This window comes from Pipra filicauda, unplaced genomic scaffold (assembly GCF_003945595.2).
Source record: "Pipra filicauda isolate LSUMZ 115617 unplaced genomic scaffold, ASM394559v2 scaffold719_size241573_pilon, whole genome shotgun sequence".
NCBI classification, from domain to species: Eukaryota; Metazoa; Chordata; class Aves; order Passeriformes; family Pipridae; genus Pipra; species Pipra filicauda.
Genome location: NW_024104886.1, coordinates 222,770 through 241,614, shown reverse-complemented (window position 1 = coordinate 241,614; position 18,845 = coordinate 222,770). Strand labels below are relative to the sequence as shown.

The 18,845-nt window shown below is 68.3% G+C and overlaps 3 protein-coding genes across 4 annotated transcripts; 2 read left to right on the top strand and 1 right to left on the bottom strand.

Annotated features, from left to right (window-relative positions):
* The first annotated feature begins 414 nt into the window (after positions 1–414).
* Positions 415–2,905, top strand: RAD9A (RAD9 checkpoint clamp component A). Its single transcript, XM_027739671.2, has 11 exons — positions 415–511; positions 589–659; positions 750–884; positions 989–1,103; positions 1,186–1,285; positions 1,468–1,577; positions 1,660–1,766; positions 1,840–1,904; positions 1,987–2,088; positions 2,182–2,398; positions 2,541–2,905. The coding sequence occupies exons 1-11, from the start codon at positions 478–480 to the stop codon at positions 2,637–2,639; spliced, it is 1,155 nt and encodes a 384-aa protein (XP_027595472.1). The 5' UTR covers positions 415–477; the 3' UTR covers positions 2,640–2,905.
* On the bottom strand, positions 2,693–7,222 carry PPP1CA (protein phosphatase 1 catalytic subunit alpha). The gene is made up of 7 exons (XM_027739672.2): positions 7,116–7,222; positions 6,444–6,575; positions 6,100–6,330; positions 4,458–4,562; positions 4,140–4,363; positions 3,368–3,502; positions 2,693–3,116 (listed from the first exon to the last, which is right to left on the bottom strand). Exons 1-7 carry the CDS (start codon positions 7,168–7,170, stop codon positions 3,006–3,008), a joined length of 993 nt encoding a protein of 330 aa, XP_027595473.1. The 5' UTR covers positions 7,171–7,222; the 3' UTR covers positions 2,693–3,005.
* A 2,647-nt stretch (positions 7,223–9,869) lies between these two features.
* Positions 9,870–18,730, top strand: CARNS1 (carnosine synthase 1). Of its 2 annotated transcripts, XM_039389235.1 has the most exons (10): positions 9,870–9,986; positions 10,895–10,913; positions 11,807–12,038; positions 12,324–12,413; positions 12,639–13,126; positions 13,533–13,713; positions 14,199–14,284; positions 14,783–15,014; positions 15,100–15,371; positions 15,482–18,730. In XM_039389235.1, the coding sequence occupies exons 2-10, from the start codon at positions 10,911–10,913 to the stop codon at positions 16,706–16,708; spliced, it is 2,811 nt and encodes a 936-aa protein (XP_039245169.1). In that variant the 5' UTR covers positions 9,870–9,986; positions 10,895–10,910; the 3' UTR covers positions 16,709–18,730. The 2 variants fall into 2 exon arrangements, with proteins under 2 accessions (XP_039245169.1, XP_027595464.2); XM_027739663.2 differs by lacking the exons at positions 9,870–9,986; positions 10,895–10,913 and having other exon boundaries at positions 11,618–12,038.
* The last annotated feature ends 115 nt before the right edge of the window (positions 18,731–18,845 follow it).

The window sequence follows — 18,845 nt, the reverse complement described above, 5'->3', positions numbered from 1 at the left end:
CGCGCGCCGGTCACGTGGTGCTCTCGCACCGTGCCGTCACGCGCGCCCCCGGCGCGGACCAATCGGAACGCGGCGGGGGCGGGACCGAGCGGCACTCGCAGCCAATGGGGAGGCGGCGGGCGCAGGGCGGGCGCGGGAAGCCGGGAAGGCACCGGCGGGGGTGAAGCGGCCGGAACCACCGGGAGGGGCTGGAGGGGGGCGGGGGAGCAGGCGAGACCACTGCGGGGCCGCTGGGGAGGGCGGGGAGCTGCGGGGCGAGGAGCGGGGAAACCAAAAACCGTGGGGAAGGGAGGGGGCGGTGAGGCCGCGGGGCGGAACCAGCTGGGGGGCGTGGTCTTTCGTGGGAGGGGGCGTGGCCTCAGTTCGCAGGCGTCACTGAGGGGCGCGGTCTGTGGGGAGGGGGCGTGGCCTTCGCTCGGGGGCGGGGCCTGGGGGCGGTGGCGCGAAGCCCCCACGTGCCCGCCCGGTGCCGGTGCCATGAAATGTGTCATCGCGGGCGGCAACGTCAAAGGTGAGCAGGGGGCACGGCGGGGCGGGGGGGTCCCCCAGGCCCTGCCTCACCCCCCTTACTCACCCTCTCTTTCCCAGTGCTGGGCCGAGCCGTGCACTCCCTGTCCCGCATCGGCGACGAGCTGTACCTGGAGCCCACGGAGAAGGGGGTACGGAGCAGCTGGGGGAGCTGGGTGGGGCACCTGTGCCCCCTTCAGTCCCTCCAGGCAGCGCCAACACTGCGTGTGCGTGTCCCCCAGCTGTCCCTGCGCGCCGTCAACTCCTCCCGCTCCGCCTTCGCCTCCTTCCTCTTCGCCCCCCTCTTCTTCCAGCTGTACGAGCCGGGCGGCCCCGCGCCCGACACCGAGCACTTCCGATGCAAAGTCCACATGAAGGTGCGGCCCCCCTGCCCAGGAACACCTTCCCCCCGAGCTCCCCGTTTTTCTCAGGCAGGTGACAGTCTCTGTATCCATCCCCTGTATCCATCCCCTGCCCACAGTCCTTCCTGGGCGTGTTCCGCTCGCTGCCCTCGCTGGAGAAGTCGGTGGGGAAATGCCTCATCCTGCTCAAGCACCGTGCCAGCCGCCTGGTCCTGCAGCTCCACTGCAAGTATGGTGAGTGCCAGGGGGGTGACACAACAGCGGGGACATGCTGGCACCGTGTGCTGCTCTGCTGAGCCCGTGTCCCCACTGCCAGGTGTCACCAAGACACACAACCTGGCCTTCCAGGAGTGCGAGCGGCTCCAGGCCGTGTTCGACACCCAGAGCTGCTCCAGCCGCCTCTGTGCCCCGGCACGGTGAGAGGGGAACAAGGGGACACCACGGGGATGGCACTGGGGTGGGCAGGACAAAGGGGTACACCGGGGTGGGCACAGGGGGATGAGGGTGGAAGGAAGGAGGGATCCTGGCTGGCCCCATGGGATTTGGGGTGCTCAGCCCCCCTCCATGTGCCCCCCTCACCTACCCCCTGTGCCCCCAGCGTGCTGGCAGACGCTGTGGTCCACTTCCCCCCGACGCTGGCTGAGGTGACACTGGGGACTGGCCCCGGGGGCAAGATCAGCCTCCGGAACTACGTGGAGGACGAGGCAGGTGAGTCCTGTGGGCTGAAGTAGCCCTTTGTCTGCCCTGGGGTGCCCTCACAGCCCCCCAACCCACCTCTCCCTCCCACCAGAGCTGAGCAAGACGATGGTGACGGAGCTGTGGCTGGCTGAGGACGAGTTCCAGTCAGTGACCGTGTCCCCGGGCTCCCGCATCACCTTCTGCCTCAAGGAATTTCGGGTGAGTCCCTGCTGGGTTCCCCCAGCCCCGTGTCACCCCCCAGCTCCCCCCTCACCCCCCACTTTGTCCCCAGGGGCTGCTGACCTTCGCCGAGGCCTCCAACCTGCTCCTCACCATCCACTTCGATGAGCCTGGCAGGTAGGAGGGGGTGCTGTGCCCCGCACCCCGTGCCAGCCCTGCCTCTGTGTCCCCCCAACCCTCAGCCCCTCTGTGCCCCCAGGCCGGTGGTCTTCACCCTGGATGACACCGTGCTGGAGGTTCACCTGGTGCTGGCCACCCTCTCTGACCTGGAAAGCAGCTCCCTCCCCCCCCCCACCAACGGGTGAGTCCCACAGGAACCCCCCAGCTGCTCACAGCAGGGACCAGAGTGAACATTCCTGATCCTGCCCCTGTCTCCTCGCTCCCTCCCCATCAGTGTGTCCCACCTGCCCACCCCGGCTGACGACTTCGCTGATGACCTTGAGTCCTACATGGTTGCCCTGGAAAGCAGTGCCTGTGAGGGGGCATCCGGGGGGCCCCCCAGCCCCACCTTCCCCCTGCGCACCCCCCGGACAGCCCAGAGCGACCCTGAGGAGCAGGAGGAGGAAGAGGATGAGGACGGAGCTGTGCCGGGGACCCCCCCTCACAAGAAGGTCTGGGATGGGTGTGCCTGGGGGGGCAGGAGGTGGTCACAGCCCCCTCATGACCCCCCCTCACAAGAAGGTCTGGGATGGGTGTGCCTGGGGGCAGGGGGTGGTCACAGCCCCCTCCTGACCCCCTCCTTTCTCCCCACAGTTCCGCTCCCTGTTTTTCGGCTCGGTGCTGACACCAGGGGGGCCCGGCCTGGCCCCCACCCAGGAGGTGCTGGCAGAGGACAGCGATGGAGAATGTTGAGCCCCGAGCCACTGCCACCCCCTCAGCATCCAACCAGCACAGGCACCCCCCAGTGACCCGATTCATTACAAGTTTATTCCCCAAAAATTTCCTCCCGCCCCCCGCTCCGCTGCCACCCCAGGGCTGGGCTCTGGGCTCTGGGCTCCGGGCTCCCCCCTCGCCCCGGCACTCCCTGCCCTGGCACTGGGCTTGCTTTGGTGGAGCGTGGCTCGAAGAGGGGGGGGAAACAGGATCCTCCAAATAAAAAAACTTGAGTCGAAAGAAAAGCGACCTGATTCTGTGTGTGTGGGTGGGTGTGGGGTGGGGAGGGGGACAGGAGGGTGGGTGGGCAGCACCCCAGCCGGGGCAGGGGGCGGCTCCCACGGCTCATTTCTTGGCTTTGGCAGAGTTTCGGGGGGGGGTGACGGGGCGCCCGGCGGGGTTCAGCCCACTGAACTGCCCGTACTTGCCCTTGCTCTTGTCGGCCGGCTTCAGGATCTGGGGGGCAAGGGGGAGAAACGGGTCAGGGGGGGAAGAAACGGGTCAGAAAGGGGTGAAGGGGGAGAGAAATGCATGAGGGGAGGGAGAGAAATGGGCAAGGAAGGGGCTTCACACAAGGGGCTTCACACCGTCCCGCCCCAGCTCCCCGCTCCCCTCCTGCCTCCAGGGCAGAACACCTCGGTGCCCTCCGCTCTCCCTCCAGCCCCTCCAGCAGGAATTGGGGGTGTCCTGCCCCTGGCCCAGCCCACCTGGAAGGAGCACATGAGGGTCTCGTCCACGCTCATCATGGCGCCCGCGTTGTCGAACTCGCCGCAGTAGTTGGGGGCCGAGAACAGGGTGACGAGCTGGCGCTTGGCGAAGAACTCGTAGCCATCCTCCACCACCTGCACGAGGGGGGCACACAGTGAGCACCCCCGGGGCAGATAACCACCCCCCCGGGCAAATAAACCAAACCCCGGGACCACTGTGCAACTTCAGGGGCAAATACCCACCCCCTCTGTGGCAAATATTCCCCTCCTGAATACCCACTCCCCTGGGGTCAATACCCGCCCACTCAGGGCAAATTCCCACTTCCCTGGAGTAAAATATCCATCCCCAAGGCCAGATATCCAGGCTCCCAGGGTGAATACTCACTCCCCTGGGGCAAATTTTGACCCTCACGGGGCAAATGCTCACCCCCCCAGGGTCAATGTCAGGCAAATCCTCCCCCCTGGGGCCAGTATCCACCTCCAGGCAAATGCCCAAATCCTGGGGTAAAATCTCACTCCTCTAGGATAAATACCCAAATCCCAGAGCAAATCCCCCCTGAAATCCTGCCTACACACTCACAACAACCCCCCAAAATCAAACACCTCCTCTGGGGCGGGCAAACACCCCCTCAGGACCCACCCCTGGAGCACACACCGCCCTTGAGGGGCAAATCCTCGGGGTACACATGCCTGCCCTACACCCGACACCCACTGGGCACCCAAAGCCCCACTCCAGGGTCCCTCCCCAATATTTTGGGGGTCCCGGAGGTACCTGGTGTGCCCGGCAGATGAGATCCAGGTCGTGCTTGTGCAGGAACTTGGCCACCACCTCGGCCCCGAAGGTGAAGGAGACGCCGCGGTCGTTCTCCCCCCAGCCCTGCACGTCCTTGTCGGGGTCGGACCAGAGCAGGTCGCAGAGCAGCCCCTGATCCGGGACGTCCGTGGGCCGCATGATCCGCCGGATCTGCTCCATCGACTGCAGGTCTGGGGACAGCCCTGCGGGGAAGGGGAGCCCCCGGAGCTCAGCACGGAGATCCCGCCCCTCCACAGCCCCTCCCCAGATCCCTGGGAAAGGGGTTTTTTTCCCCACCTCCGTGGCAGCAGAAGATCTTCTCGTCCACGATGGCGGCGATGGGCAAACAGTTGAAGCAGTCGGTGAAGGTCTTCCAGAGCTTGATGTTGTATCGCCGCTTGCCTGGGGGGGACAGGGAGGATTTGGGGGTGTCCTTGGGGGACAACAGGGACTTAAGTGTGTGTGGGGCTCCCAACAGGGGGTTTAGCCCCCAGGTGATGCACAGGCAGCTGCCCTGAGGTCCATCAGACCTGGCAAAGCTCTGGCTGCACAGGGACAATGGGGACGTGGGGGTGTCCTTGGGGGACAATGGGGACTTAGGGGTGTCCTTGGGGGACAATAGGGACGTGGGGGTGTCCTTGGGGGACAATTGGGACGCGGGGGTGTCTTGGGGGACAATGGGGACTTAGGGGTGTCCTTCGGGGACAATGGGGATGTGGGGGTGTCCTTGGGGGACAATGGGGACGTGGGGGTGTCCTTGGGGGACAATGGGGATGTGGGGGTGTCCTTGGGGGACAATGGGGACGTGGGGGTGTCCTTGGGGGACAATGGGGATGTGGGGGGGTCCTTGGGAGGGCACTGAGGTGGGTGACATGGGGGCACAGGGGGACAGGGTGGGACTGGGGGGGGGTAGGAGGACACAGGGCTGGACAAAGGGGTGGCAAGTGGACACTGGAGAGGTCAGGAGGACACAGGGATGGCAGGGGGATATTGGTATGGCCAGGGGGACACAGGAGGACAAGAGGACAGGAGGGGGTGGCAGGAGGATGTGGAGGGGGACAGGAAGACAAGGAGGGGCAGTAGGACATGGGATGGGCAGGAGGACAATGGGAGTAGTGGATGAGGGACATGGGGGTCAGGGGGACAAGGAGGGGTGGCAAGAGCACATGGGGGGACAGAAAGATTATAGTGGGGCAGGGGGACAACGGGGGGGCAGGAGGACATGGGGAGAGGGCAGGAGGACGTGGGGAGAGGGCAGGAGGACGTGGGGAGAGGGCAGGAGGACGTGGAGGGGGACAGGATGATGTGGAGGGAGACAGGAGGACAAGGGTGGGCAAGGGGTGGCAGGAGGACATGGAGAGGGACAGGAGGACATGGAAGGGGACAGGAGGACACAGGGGTGGGCAAGGGGTGGCAGGAGGATGTGGAGGGGGACAGGAAGACAAGGAGGGGCAGTAGGACATGGGATAGGCAGGAGGACAATGGGAGCAGTGGATGGGGGATATGGGGGGTCAGGGGGACAAGGAGGGGTGGCAAGAGGACACAGGGCGGTGGCAAGAGGACATGGGGGGCAGCAGGATACGGGGGTACAGGAGGCCACACAGAGGGGGCAGGAGGACATAGGGGTGGGCAGGAGGACATGGGGAGGCAGTAAAAGGATACGGGGTGACAGGAGGACAACAGGAGTGGTAGACAAGGGGACAAGAGAGGGTGACGAGCACATGAGGGGGTAGGAGGATACAGGAGGACAGGAGGTGGCAGAAGGACACAGGGTGGACAGGAGGATACATGAGGGAGGTCAGGAGAACACGGTGGGAGGGCAGAGGGGGCGGGAGGACTACCCTGGTCACAGCTGGGGTGGGACAGCACTGGGACAGCAGCAGGTGAGGGGTGCACAGGGACAGCTGGGGGGTTTGGGGGGCCCAGCCTGGGCACTCACACTCGTCGTAGAAGCCGTAGATGCGGTTGATGCTGGCACACTCGTGGTTGCCCCGCAGCAGGAAGAAATTCTCGGGGTACTTGATCTTGTAGGCGAGCAGGAGGCAGATGGTCTCCAGAGACTGCTTGCCCCGGTCCACGTAGTCCCCCAGAAACAGGTAGTTGCTCTCAGGGGGGAAGCCCCCGTACTCAAAGAGCCGCAGCAGGTCATAGTACTGCCCGTGGATGTCACCTGAGGGGGGGGGACAGGCTGTGAGTGGGACCCCAGCTCCCCACAGCCCCCCTGCCTTCCCATGGGCAGCGCAGGGCTGTGCAGGACCCCCCACCCACCCATCCAGCCCTCACCGCAGATCTTGAGAGGTGCCTCCAGCTCCAGCAGGATCGGCTGGCTCAGGAAGATCTCCCGGGATTTCAGGCACAGCCCCCGGATCTCGTTCTCCGTCAGCTGCACGTTCTTCCCTGGCCGCGACCCTTGGACTGGCCCCCCACCCCAGAGAGTGGGGTCAGGGACCCCTAAAGTGCCCCAGGAACTCCCCAGGAACCCCGCCAGCAGCCCATCTCTAGGGCACCCCCCTTGTATTCCCCAGCCCCTCCCGCCGGGAAACAGATCCCTTAGGAACTCCCCCCATATCCTCCAGGCTCAGTTCCAACCCCCACACCCCTTGGGGACCCCCCCGTATCCTCAGGCTCATCTCCAGCCCCCCACACCCCTTGGGGACCCCCCTCATATCTTCCAGCCCGCACCCCCCCCGCGGGGTATAGACTGCTCAGGGACTCCTCCCATATCCTCCAGGCTCAGCTCGAGCCTTCCAGACCCCTTGGGGACCCGCCCCAAACACCACCCGATCATGACCCCCCTTCCCAAAAGCACCGCGGCCTAACACCCCCCCCCCCGCCAGGCCCGGGCCGGGAACCTCCCCCTCCGCGGCGTTGGGGCACGGCCCGGGCGGGCCCCGGGGACCTCCGCGGACGGACAGGGGGCAATCCCGGGGGCCGGGGGCGGCGGGGACCCCTCACCCTCCAGGAGGCGGCTGATGATGGAGTCGAGGTTGAGCTTCTCGGTGTCCGCCATGGCCGCCCGCGCGCCGCCACGCCCCGCGCGCCCGCCCAGAGCGCCTCCCCCCCCCTCGCTCGGGGGCGCCCCCTGCCGGCTCGGAGGAGTCACCGCGGCGCTTCGGCGTCCCCCTTGTCCCGGTGTCCCGATCCCAGCGCCGATGGGGACGGGAGACAGGACAAACATGGAGGGGAGGGGGGCGGGGAGCCACGGCGGTGGCATAGAGGCAGGAGGACACCCGTGGAGGTGGGACATGCGTGGCAGATGGAGAAGCCGGGCAAGGGGACATCCCTGGACAGGGGGACACGCCGGGAACGGGGATACCCCGGGAAGGGGGACATCCTGGGAAAGGGCATAACCCCGGAAGGGGGACACCCTGGGAAAGGGGACATCGCGGGAAAGGGGACAAGAGGGACCACGGGGACTCGTATCCCGCTCCTGGGCGGGCAGAGATAGAGTGGAGGAGGCAGCCTCGGGGTAGATGGGGGTCCCCGGGACTGGGGCCCTGGGGACACGGAGGGGACACGGGGGGACATGGGCACTCGTATCCTAGTCCTGGGAGCACAGGGATAGGGGCTGCGTGGAGTTAGGGGCAGACCAGGAGGGACCAGGGCAGGAGTGGGTCCCCAGGACTGGAGTCAGGGTGACACGCAGGGGACACAGAGGGACACCAGGGGACACCACGACGCCTGGCAGAGCTCGGGGATGTCCCCGCCCCGGGGCCTTGGGGACACCGTCGGGAGCAGCACCGGGCGGTTGCCGGGAAGCTGTTGCCACCTCGGGGACACCCCGAAGGCCGGGCTCCCGCTGGGGACACGGAGGAGGATGACAAGGTTGTGCCACGGCTGGGGCAGGGTGGCAGTGCCAGGGATGGGGTTCTGCCTGTCCCCTGCCTGTCCCCCGCCTATCCCCCTGCCCACAGTGGCTGTGCCATGCCGTGCCATGCTCTCTCATGCCATGCTGTGCCCTGCCATGCCATTCCCTGTGCGCCATTCTCTGTATGCCATGCCAAGACATGCCATTCTCCTGTGCCGTGCCATGCCATTCCCTGTATTCCACTCCCTGTGCACCACGCCATGCCGTGCCACTGCCCGCATGCCATTCCCTGCCATTCCCTGTGCGCCATTCCAGCCGTGCGGGTGCGGTCGGGAATAGCTCCCGGGGCCTGCCCCGGCCCTGACATTTCTGCTCCGCGGTGTCAGTTTTACACCCGGCCCTGGGTGACCTCGGGCTGGCCCGGTCCCTGTCCCCGGTCACTTGTCCCCTACCCCCATCCCTGTCCCCGTCCCGTGTCCCAGTCTCGCTCCCTGTCCCCGTCCCCCCGCGGTGCCATCCCGGCTCCGCAGCCACGGGCCCCCCGCTGTCCCCTTTTCCTGCCACCCCTCTCGGTCCCCCCGGTCCCTCCGGTGCCCCCGGTCCCGCCCCGCCCCGCCCGGGGCCGCCCCGCCCGGGCAGGAGGCGCCGCTGCCACCGCCGGGACCGGAGCGGGCAGAGCCACCGCCGGGGTGTGACAGCACCGGGACCGACTGACACCGCCACTGCCACCGCCGGTGGGTGCTGGCAGGGTGGGGGTCCGGGTGATCCGGGGGGGGGATGTGTTCTTGGGGGGGTGCTGGTGTAGGGAGGGCAGGAACAGAGGGATGCAGGCTGGGGTGTGTGCACGTGTGTGTGTGCACGCACATGTGTGTGTGTGCACGTGTGTGTGTGTGTGTGCACATGTGTCTGTGTGTGTATGTATGTGTGTGTGTGTGCGCACGCGTGTGTCTGTGTATGTGTGCGTGTGTGTGTATGCACACGTGTGTGTGTGCGCGCACGTGTGTGTGTCTGTGTGCACATGTGTGTGTGTCTGTGTAGCTGTGCATGTGTGTGTGTGCACGTGTGTGTGCATGTGCACATGTGTGTGCACGTGCCCATGTGACAGGGTGCAGGTGACGAGGTGCGGGTGACAGGATGCAGGTGACAGGGTGACGGGTTGTGTGCACACGTGTGTGTGTGTGTGTGTGTACACGTGTGTGTGTGCACACGTGTGTGTGTGTGCACAGAGCGGTGTGACAGTACAGGTGTGCAGGGTGTGTGTGTGTGCAGGTGACACGGTGCGGGTGACAGGGTGAGGGTAACCAGGTGCAGGTGACAGGGTGTGGGTGACAGGGTGCAGGTGACAGCGTGGGTGACAAGCTGTGGGTGACAGGATGCGGGTGATGGGGTGGCAGTGACAAGGCTGCAGGTGATGGTGCAGGGGACAAGGTGTGAGTGACAGTGCAGGTGACAGTGCGGGTGACAGGGAGCGGGTGACAGGCTGCGGGTGACAGGGAGCGGGTGACAGGGAGCGGGTGACAGCGCGTGCAGGACCCTGCGGCGCAGCAGCCGCGCTGATGGCCCCGTGCCTGCCGGTGGTGGTGACGGTGACGGTGACAGTGACACCGCAGGCAGCTGGAGATAAGCCCGGGGACGTGCGTGTTGGCAGCTCCGCCACGCTGGGGCCGGGGGGCCGGGGCGGGGGGGGCAGAGGGCGTGCCCAGCCTGGGGACACGGGACGGGGGGACAGGGACACCCCGGCGGGCTGAGCCACGCCCCGGGCCCCGCTGTGGCAGCGTGTCCCTCCCTGGCGACGGGGACAGGGACAGGGACACGGACAGAGGTGCCAGCGCCTGGCGCGAGGTGGCAGAGGGGACAATGGGGCTCTGTGTCGCCTAATCCGGGGCACGGGGCCGGGGGTTGGCACCCCGGGGTGGCGCGGGGGGGGTTTAAAGGCCAGACCGGCCGGTGTCCCCTGTGCCAGTTGTCCCCGAGCCCTCGTCCCCTGCGCGCTCTCAGGCCACGGCTCCCACCCCAAGGTACCGGGGGACACGGCTGTCCCAGCTTGGGGACCGCAGGGCCACCTCCCGGCTGGGGGTGGAGGGGGACAGGGAGGTCCCCAGGCTGGGGGGGGGGCGCGGACCTGGAGGGACCCCGGTGGCTGCCTCGTGGATGGGTTTTGGGGGGTTCTTGTGCCATGTCACCGAGCAGCGTGCCCCCCAGCCCTGTCCCCGGGTGCCGGCCACCCCTTGGGGACAACCCCCCCGCCACGTCCCCCTGAGGTCCCGGCACCCCGGGGGGCGGGGGGTGCCTCGGTGCGTGGCTGCCAGCGGGCACCGCTCAGCTCCGTGCCTCAGTTTCCCTTCGTGCCAGCTCTGCCGGGCACCTGCCGGGGCTGGGGACACCCTGGGGGCCGGGGACACCCCGGGGACCTGGGTCTGCACCCCCAGGGCACCTTGGCACCCCCGGGGCTGGGGGGGTTGCCCCCGGCTGTGCTGAGCTGGCACGGGATTACACTAATCCCTGGGCGGGCTCAGCCGGAGGTGCCGGGGCCACCGGGGCTGGCACCGAGGGGAAAACCCAGGGCCACCGTGACTGGCACCGAGGGGTCAATCTGGGGCCGCCAGGGTGGTCAACGAGGGGACAAGCTGGGGCCACTGGAGCTGGCACAGAGGGGTCAACCTCGGGACACCAGGAATGGCACTGTGGGGCTGGCACCAAGAGAACAAACTGGGGCCGCTGGGGTTGGCACCGAGGGGACAAGGTGGGGGCACCAGAATTGGCAACCAGGGGTGCCCCAGGAAGGGTGTCAGGCTCTGGTGGGTGCTGCGGGAGGGGTTCTCCCATGGGGGGCTCTAGAGGGGGCTCTCGGCACCGGGGGGGTGTGGCCGGGGGGGTGGCAGGTCCCCAAGGAGCCACACTGACTCCGCCTGTCCTTCTCTTGCAGCCCCTCTGTCACCAGGATGGTGAGTGGCCCCCGGGTGGGGGGTCCGGGCGGAGGTGTGTGCCCACCCCAGGGACCCCGGCGGTGCCGGGCACTGGCGCGGGGCAGCGTGGCGTGCTGTGCCCACCCTCCGCGTGACCCCGCGGGGACAAGGGGACGCTTTGTCCGGGAGCTGGTGGCCCCGGCGGCTGGCACTGCCCCGCTGTCCCCGAGGCGGTGGCGCTGTGCCCGGCGCCCGCAGCCCCCCGGCACCGTGACACCCCCACCCGCGGGTGGCAGCGGCGCCCGGTGCCCCTATGCTGCGTCTGCACCGTGTCCCCCGTGCCCGCCCGGTGTCTGCCCCCGTGACAACCCCGTGCCACACCCACGCCAGCCCCTTAGATCCCTGTCGGCCCCTCAAACCCGAGCCAGACCCATGCCAGTCCATGGCAACCCATTTAGCCCCGTGCCAGCCTGTTAGCCACATACCAACCCCTTAGTCCCGTGCCAGACCCGTGACAAGCAATTAGCCCCATGCCAGCCTCATACCACCCCTATAGCAGCCCTTCAGACCTGTGCCAGCCCCATGCCAGTCCCACGCTAAACCACTGGCCCCACACCAAACCCTTAGAGCCGTGGCAGCCCCACACCAGCCCTGTGCCAGCCACGTGCTCTCCCTTAGTCCCATGCAAGCCTCATACTAGCATGATGCCAACCCACTAGCCCCATGCCAGCCCCGTGCCACCCCCTTGGCCCCATGCCACTGCCATACCAGCTCTTTAGCCTGTGCCAGCCCCACATACCAGCACCTCAACTGCATGCCATCCACTTAGCTCTGTTCCAGCCCCATCCCAACCCCCTTATCCCAGTTCCAGCCCCGTGCCACCCCCTTCTCCCCGTGCCAGCCCCATGCCAGCGCGGTCCCTGCTCCCGCAGCTCTCGATGGCCCAGCCGAGCCCGGAGCGGGTGCCCAGCCCTGCGGAGCAGGAGTGGGCAGGGCCCGAGGCGCTGTGCCCAGGCTGGCTGGAGGACGAGGCCCCCGATGGCGACGTGCCCGGGGACAGCGGGGACCCCGACGGTGCCACCCACGCCTTCGAGCGGCTGCAGAGCGCCCTGTGCCAGGAGGGGCTGCCCCCCACGCTGGACTGCTCCGCGGAGCCCCGCACGGGTGGGAGGCACGGGGGGCACGGCGCCAGGCTGGGGACACGGGGGTGGCACGGGCTGGGGTGGGGGAACGGCGCCAGGCTGGGGACACGGGGGTGGCAGGGACTGGGATTAGGGAATAGTGCCAGCCTGGGGACACGGGGGTGGCAGGGACTGGGGTGGCACTGGGGGCACAGTGCCGGGCTCGGGACAAGGGATATTTGGGGTCTCCTAGCCGGGCTGGGGTGCCAGGGACAGAGTGGCACCGGGGTTCCCACCCCGGGGCTGTTGACCCTCCCCTTCCCGGCAGGATTTGGCCCGCTGGACATGACTGTTTGCATCCTGGGCTCCCCCACCGCCTTCCTGCCCGTCCTGCTGGAGGGTGGCACCCGCTGCCCAGGTGGGAAAGGTCCCCTTGTCCCCAGCCCTGACCCCACAGTGGGGTGTCCCCAAACCCGCCTGTGCTGCGTGACCGGGGCTGGGAAGGAAACTGAGGCAGGGGAGGAGGGTGGCACCAACCCCCCGTGCCCCACTAACCCCAGTACACACCAGTCCAGCAGCAAACGCCACCCCGGGGTGTCAGGGGGTACGGGGCCCTCACTGCCCACCCCCTGCCCGCCCCCAGGTGCCATGGTGCTGTGCCTGTCACCCACCTGGGCCAGCCGGGTGCCGTCGGAGTCGTGTCCCGGTGCTTGGTCCCTGCTGCTCTCCCAGGGGGTCTCCTTCAAGGTGGGGGGTCACAGCGCCCTGGAGACCTTCGTACCCCCCCGCCGTGCCAACTACGTGACGGGCACGTTCGCGCCGTGGGACCCCGAGGGCGGCTGGGCGGCCGAGCTGGCCCGTGACCTCGACTGCCCCACGGGGGGCTCGGCCCCGCTCGCCCGACGCCTCGAGGACCTGCTGGTCACCCGCTGGGTGCTGGCGGCTCGTGCCAAGCTGCCCGTGCCCCCCACGCTGGCCTTCGTCCTGGAGGCTCGGGGGGACCTGCCCGCCGAGCTGGAGGTGCCCGGGGTGAGGCTGGTGCGGCTGCAGGACCCCCAGGGCCAGGACAGCCTGGTGCGGGAGGAGGTGGGCGCCTTCCTGGGGGGCACCGCCATGGAGCCCTACAGCCAGGTGGGCACAGGGGGGCACGAGGGGCACCCACAGGGCGTGGCAGGGGGGTAGGGGTAAGGGGTATGGGCACGGCAGGGCACAGGGGCACGGTGGGGGCACCTGTGGGTCACACACCAGTAGGGTGTCACTGGTGACAGTGTGACAACTGTACCGGGGTGGTGGGGTGGCTGTTGAGGTGGCCCTGGGTGGCACATTGGCACATGCAGGTGGTGACCATGGTGGGGGGTGACATGGGGGTACACACAGGTGGTGGGGTGGCTGTTGGTGTGGCACCGGGTGGCACTGGGTGGCATGGGGGTGCTCACAGGTGATGGGGTGGCACAGGGTGACATGGGGGTGTTCACAGGTGATGGGGTGGCACAGGGTGACACGGGGTGCCCACGGGGTGACACGGAGGTGCCCACAGGTGATGGTGCGGCCGGCGGGGTGGCGGTGGCGGGGGACGGGCACCCACAGCACCCACCGGAAGGAGGAGGGGGCGGCGGTGGCGCAGGCGGTGTGTGCCCGGCTCCGGGGGCTGATGGAGGAGGACAGCGTCCTGTTGGAGGCCATGGTGCCCACCGCCCGCCTGCCCCTGCCCCCCCCACGTAAGGCCCCCGCCCTTGGGTGCCCACCACCCCGGGGGAGGGGGGGAAGGGTCCCCCCAGGTCCCCCTGGCTGTGCCAGCCCTGTGTCTGTCCCCTGGGGTAGGTGGGTGGCTGGGGGGTGGATGGAGGGTCATCAGGATGCCCAAACTCCAGGCATCCTGGGGGTGGGCATGAGGGTGGTCGCCCTGGACCCCCATGGTCCCTGGTTGGGGGGGAAGTCACCCTGGACCCCCACGGTCACCTGGGGTGAGAGGGAAGGGCACCCTGGACTCCCACAGTCTCCTGGGGTGGGAGGGAAGGTGACCCCCCTTGCCTCCTGACAGTCCCCTGGGGCTGGGGGTGACAATGACCGTGCTGTACCCCCCACTCCCCTGGGGCTGGGGTTGGCCAGGGCCACCGTGGTGCCACGGGGGGGGTGCCCAAAGCCCCCGGAGGAGGGGGGGGGTTGGGTAGGGACAGTGCCTGCCCTGTCGCTCGCCCCCCAGGCAGCCCAGCCCCGCGGCTGCCCGTGGCCCTGCGCATCTGCACCCTGCTCTGCAGGTCCTGGGGGGACCGGCCCCAGCTCTGCCAGGTACGGTGGGTCCCCAACCCCTGGTGGCCCCGCACGTCCCCAAGCTATCCGTGTCCCCAAACCCTGGTGGCCATGTGTATCTCCATGCCCTGGTGGCAGCCCATGTTCCCCAGGCTATGGTACAGTAGCCCAGGTCCCCATGCCCTTGTGGCCCTGTGTGTTCCCAGGCTGTGGTGGCCATCCGTGTCCTGGTGGCCCCACATGTCCCCAAGCCATGGTGGCACCCGGTGCCATGACAGCCCACATCCCCATGTCCCCTGGCTATGGTGCCCATCCATATCCCAGTCCTTGGGTCAATGTGTCACCCCATATCCCCCTTCCCTGGTGGCAGCTGGGTCCCCAGGCTATGAGGTGGCAGCCAACACCCCCATACCTGGTGGCAAGGTAGTCACCCTACCTTGTGTGGCCGTCCGTGTCCCCGCGCCGCCGCGGCAGCCCACGTCCCCGGGCGATGGGGTGGCAGCCGGTGTCCCCACGGCCGCGCCGGTGTCCCCGCAGGTGGCCTGCGCCGTGGGACGCGCGGAGAGCCCGGTGCGTCACGGGGCGGCGCTGCCCCAGGGCCTGGACTCCAGCCTGCAGCAGTGGGGGGTGGTGGCCCCCAGCCAGCGCCAGGCGCTGGCCACGCGGCTCCGGAAGGCCACCGAGGCCGCCATGGCCGCCCTCCTGGCCGCCGAGGCCGAGCTGAGCCCGCAGCAGCGCGGCGGCACCCGCGCCCGCACCGACATCCTGGGTGAGCGCGGCGAGGGGCGGCGCCGGTCCCCGATGTCACCCCGCGGCGCCGAGCGCGGCGTCACCGTCACTGTCACCGTCCCCAGGTGTGGACTTCTTGCTGGCGTGCGTGGATGACGCCCTGGAGCTGGTGGCCCTGGCCACCAACAGCCAGCGGTGCCTGGAGACCTGCGTGCTGGCCGAGGCCATGGGGCGCGCCGTGGGGGAGCCCGCCGGGGACCTGCCCCGGCTGCTGGCCGAGGCCATGCTGCACCGGGCGCAGTGTCACCTGGTGGAGGGCAAGGACATCCTGCTCATCGGGGCCGGCGGCGTCAGCAAGAGCTTCGTCTGGGAGGCGGCTCGAGAGTACGGGCTGAAGGTGAGGAGGGTTTGGGGCGCTGCCCTCCGGAGGTCTCGGAGCGCACACCGGGTGCCGCGTCCCGGCCAGTGGCGGTGGGCGTCCCGGCCACACCTCTTCTGGCGACGCAGATCCACCTGGTGGAGTCGGACCCGGAGCACTTCGCCGCGGGGCTGGTCCAGACCTTCCTGCCCTACGACAGCCGGGAGCACCGGCGGGACGAGGAGCACGCGGAGCGGGTGCTGGAGCTGGTGCGCTCCCGGGGGCTGCGGCCCCACGCCTGCCTCTCCTACTGGGACGACTGCGTGGTGCTGGCGGCGCTGGTGTGCCAGGGCCTGGGGCTGCGCGGCTGCTCGCCCGCCGCCGTCCGCGTGGCCAAGCAGAAGAGCCGGACCCACCAGCACCTGCAGCGCTGCCGCCGCGGCCGCCCGCCGCCCGCCGCCTTCGCCGTGCCCTGCCGCCGGCTGCAGAGTCACGGCGACGTGGAGCGGGCGGCGGGCGCCGTGCCCTTCCCGGCCGTGGCCAAGCTGGAGTTCGGGGCCGGAGGCGTCGGGGTGCGGCTGGTGGAGGACGCCGGGCAGTGCCACGCGCACGCGGCGAGGCTGTGGCGGGACCTGCGGGACGACGCCGACCACCCGGGCATCGGGCTGGGCTGGGGCAACGCCATGCTGCTCATGGAGTACGTGCCGGGCACCGAGCACGACGTGGACCTGGTGGTCTTCGACGGGCGGCTCGTGGGCGCCTGGGTGTCGGACAACGGCCCCACGCGCGTCCCCGCCTTCCTGGAGACGGCGGCCTGCCTGCCCTCCTGCCTGCCCGCCGACCGGCAGGCGCAGCTGGTGCGGGCGGCCCTGCAGTGCTGCCGGGCGTGCGGGCTGCGCGACGGCGTCTTCAACGTGGAGCTCAAGCTGGGGCCGGGGGGCCCGCGGCTGCTCGAGATCAACCCCCGCATGGGGGGCTTCTACCTGCGCGACTGGATCCGGGAGGTCTACGGCCCCGACCTGCTGCTGGCGGCGGTGCTGGTGGCGCTGGGGGTGCCGCCGGTGCTGCCCGCCCGCCCCGCGCCCCGCGCCCACCTGGCCGGGGTGATGTGCCTGGGCTCGGAGCACGGCGCGGCGCTGGCGGGCGGCGGCGGGATGGAGGCGCTGCGGGAGCTGCAGGGCCGGGGGCTCGTCCGCCTCAACCGGCTCTTCGAGGAGGTGGCGGGGGACGGCGAGTACGAGGAGCCGCTGCTGAGCGTGGCGTGCGACGGGGCGACGCGGGCGGAGGCTTGCGTGCGCCTGCTGGGGCTGTGCCAGGCGCTGGGCATCGACTCCCCGAGATACCCCGTGGAGCATTTCTTGTCCCACTTCAAATAGCGCCGGGCAGGCAGCGGGGACGGCGGGGGAAAGCGGGGCGAGGGCGTGGGGAAAGCCCACCCGCCGCCCCGGTACCCCCTCCCGCCGCCCCGCTCCCCGGCATCCCCCCCGCAGCCCAGCCCGCCCCGCAGCCCCGCTCCCCGGCATCCCCCCGGCACTCCGCCCCACCGGCCCGCCATCCCGTGGCCTGGCACACCGCCCCCTGGCACCCCCCCGCTGCCCTGGATCCCCATCACCTGCCCTGCTATCCCACGCCCTGGCATCCACACACTTCCCTGGCGGCCCATCCCCTGGCATCCTGACACCCCACCCACCGGGATCCCCCCATTAACCTGGCACCCCAACCCCTGGCACCCCTCTTCTGCCCTGGATCCCAATCACCTGCCCGGGTACCCCGTTCCCTGACACCCACCCACTCCCCTGGCACCCCATTTCCTGCCATCCCCCCACTACTCTTTTGTCCCATCCCCTGCCATCCCCCGTGTCCTGGCACCACATTCCCTGGCATCCCCTTCCATCCTCGCACCACATTCCTTAGCACCCCCCCCCCAATACTGTGGCACCCCCTTCCCTGTCATCCCTGCATTACACCGCTACCCCTTCCCCTAAAACCCCCCTCTCCCAATCCAGGCGCCCCATGTCTTGTTCCACCATTCCCTGCCATCCCCGCCGTGTCCTGGCACCCCATGCCCTGGCATTCCCCCACTCCCCTGATCCCCCTGCCCTGGCACCCCCATTCCCTGCTCCCCAACATCCCCCTTCCTTCCCTGTCCCCCCCGTCCTCGCAGCTGGGGGTCCCGTGCCCCTCCCATGCCAGGGACACTCAGGGGGACACCGAGTGGCCCTGTGCCATCCTGTGGCAGGGGGCAACCAAGGGACGCCCAGAGGCCCCTGAGCCACCCCACCTGAGCAGCAGGGGCAGCCTGAGGTGCGTTGGCACCTGGTGGCATGGGGAGACCCTACAATAACATACCAGCGTGGGGAGACCCCACAGCAACAAACCAGTGTGGGGAGACTCTGCAATAACAGACTGAGGTAAGGAGACCCCACAACAACACACCTGGAAGGAGAGACCCCCTAATTACAAACCGTCATGGGGAGACCCCATAATAATAAAGCAGAATGGGGAGACCCTACAATAGCAGACCAGTGAGGGGAGGCCCCACAGTAACAGACTGAGGTGGGGAGACCCCACAATAACACCCTGGAAGGGGAGACCCTACAATAACAAACCAGCATGCAACAAAACCACAATAACAGACCAGTGTGGGGAGACCCTACAGTAACAAAGGGGCACCCACGGATTCCCTGGAGCAGCTGAGAAGGTCCTCTGGGGAGAGACTTGTGTGGGGAGCCCCTGTGATATATAGGGCTGTCACTGGGGAGACCCTACAATAACACCAGCGACCACACAATAACACCAACATAGCCCCTGTAGTGCCTGAGACCTTAGAATAACAATAATGACCCTGCAATAACACCCACCTCCTGTAGCAACCCTGACCCTACAATAACACCAGAGACCTTACAATAACACCCAGCCCCTCTAGTGCCCCAACCCTACAAAAACACCACTGCCCCACAATCCTATAATAACACCCTACAAATAACACCAGACCCTACAATAACCCCAGAAACCCTACAATAACATCCATCCCCACAACCCTACAAAAACACCACTGACCCTACAGCAACACATGTCCCTACAGAAACACCAACCCCTACAACCCTACAATAACACCAGAGACCCTACAATAACACCCAGCCCCTGTAGTGCTTGAGACCCTGCAATAACTCGAGAGACCCTACAATAACACCCAGCCCTCACAGCCCCCACGACCCTACGACACCACCAGTGCCCCCCCAGGCCCACTCGTGGCGGAAAGAGGGGGGGGGGCCGGGAAGGGCTCCCCCCCTCCCTTCCTAACCCCCTCCTCTGACGTCACGGCGGCCCCGCTGACGTCACGGCGGCGCAGCGCGGGCGGGGCCGGGGCGACCCCCAGTAAAGGCTGTGAGCGGCTCTGTCCTTGTCCTTGTCCCTGCGCCACCCCCGGGGGCCCCGTGTCCCCCTTTACCGGGGACACCGGGGCACAGCCCGGTGACGCGGCGGGGCGTGTCCGTGGGGGCGTGTCCGTGG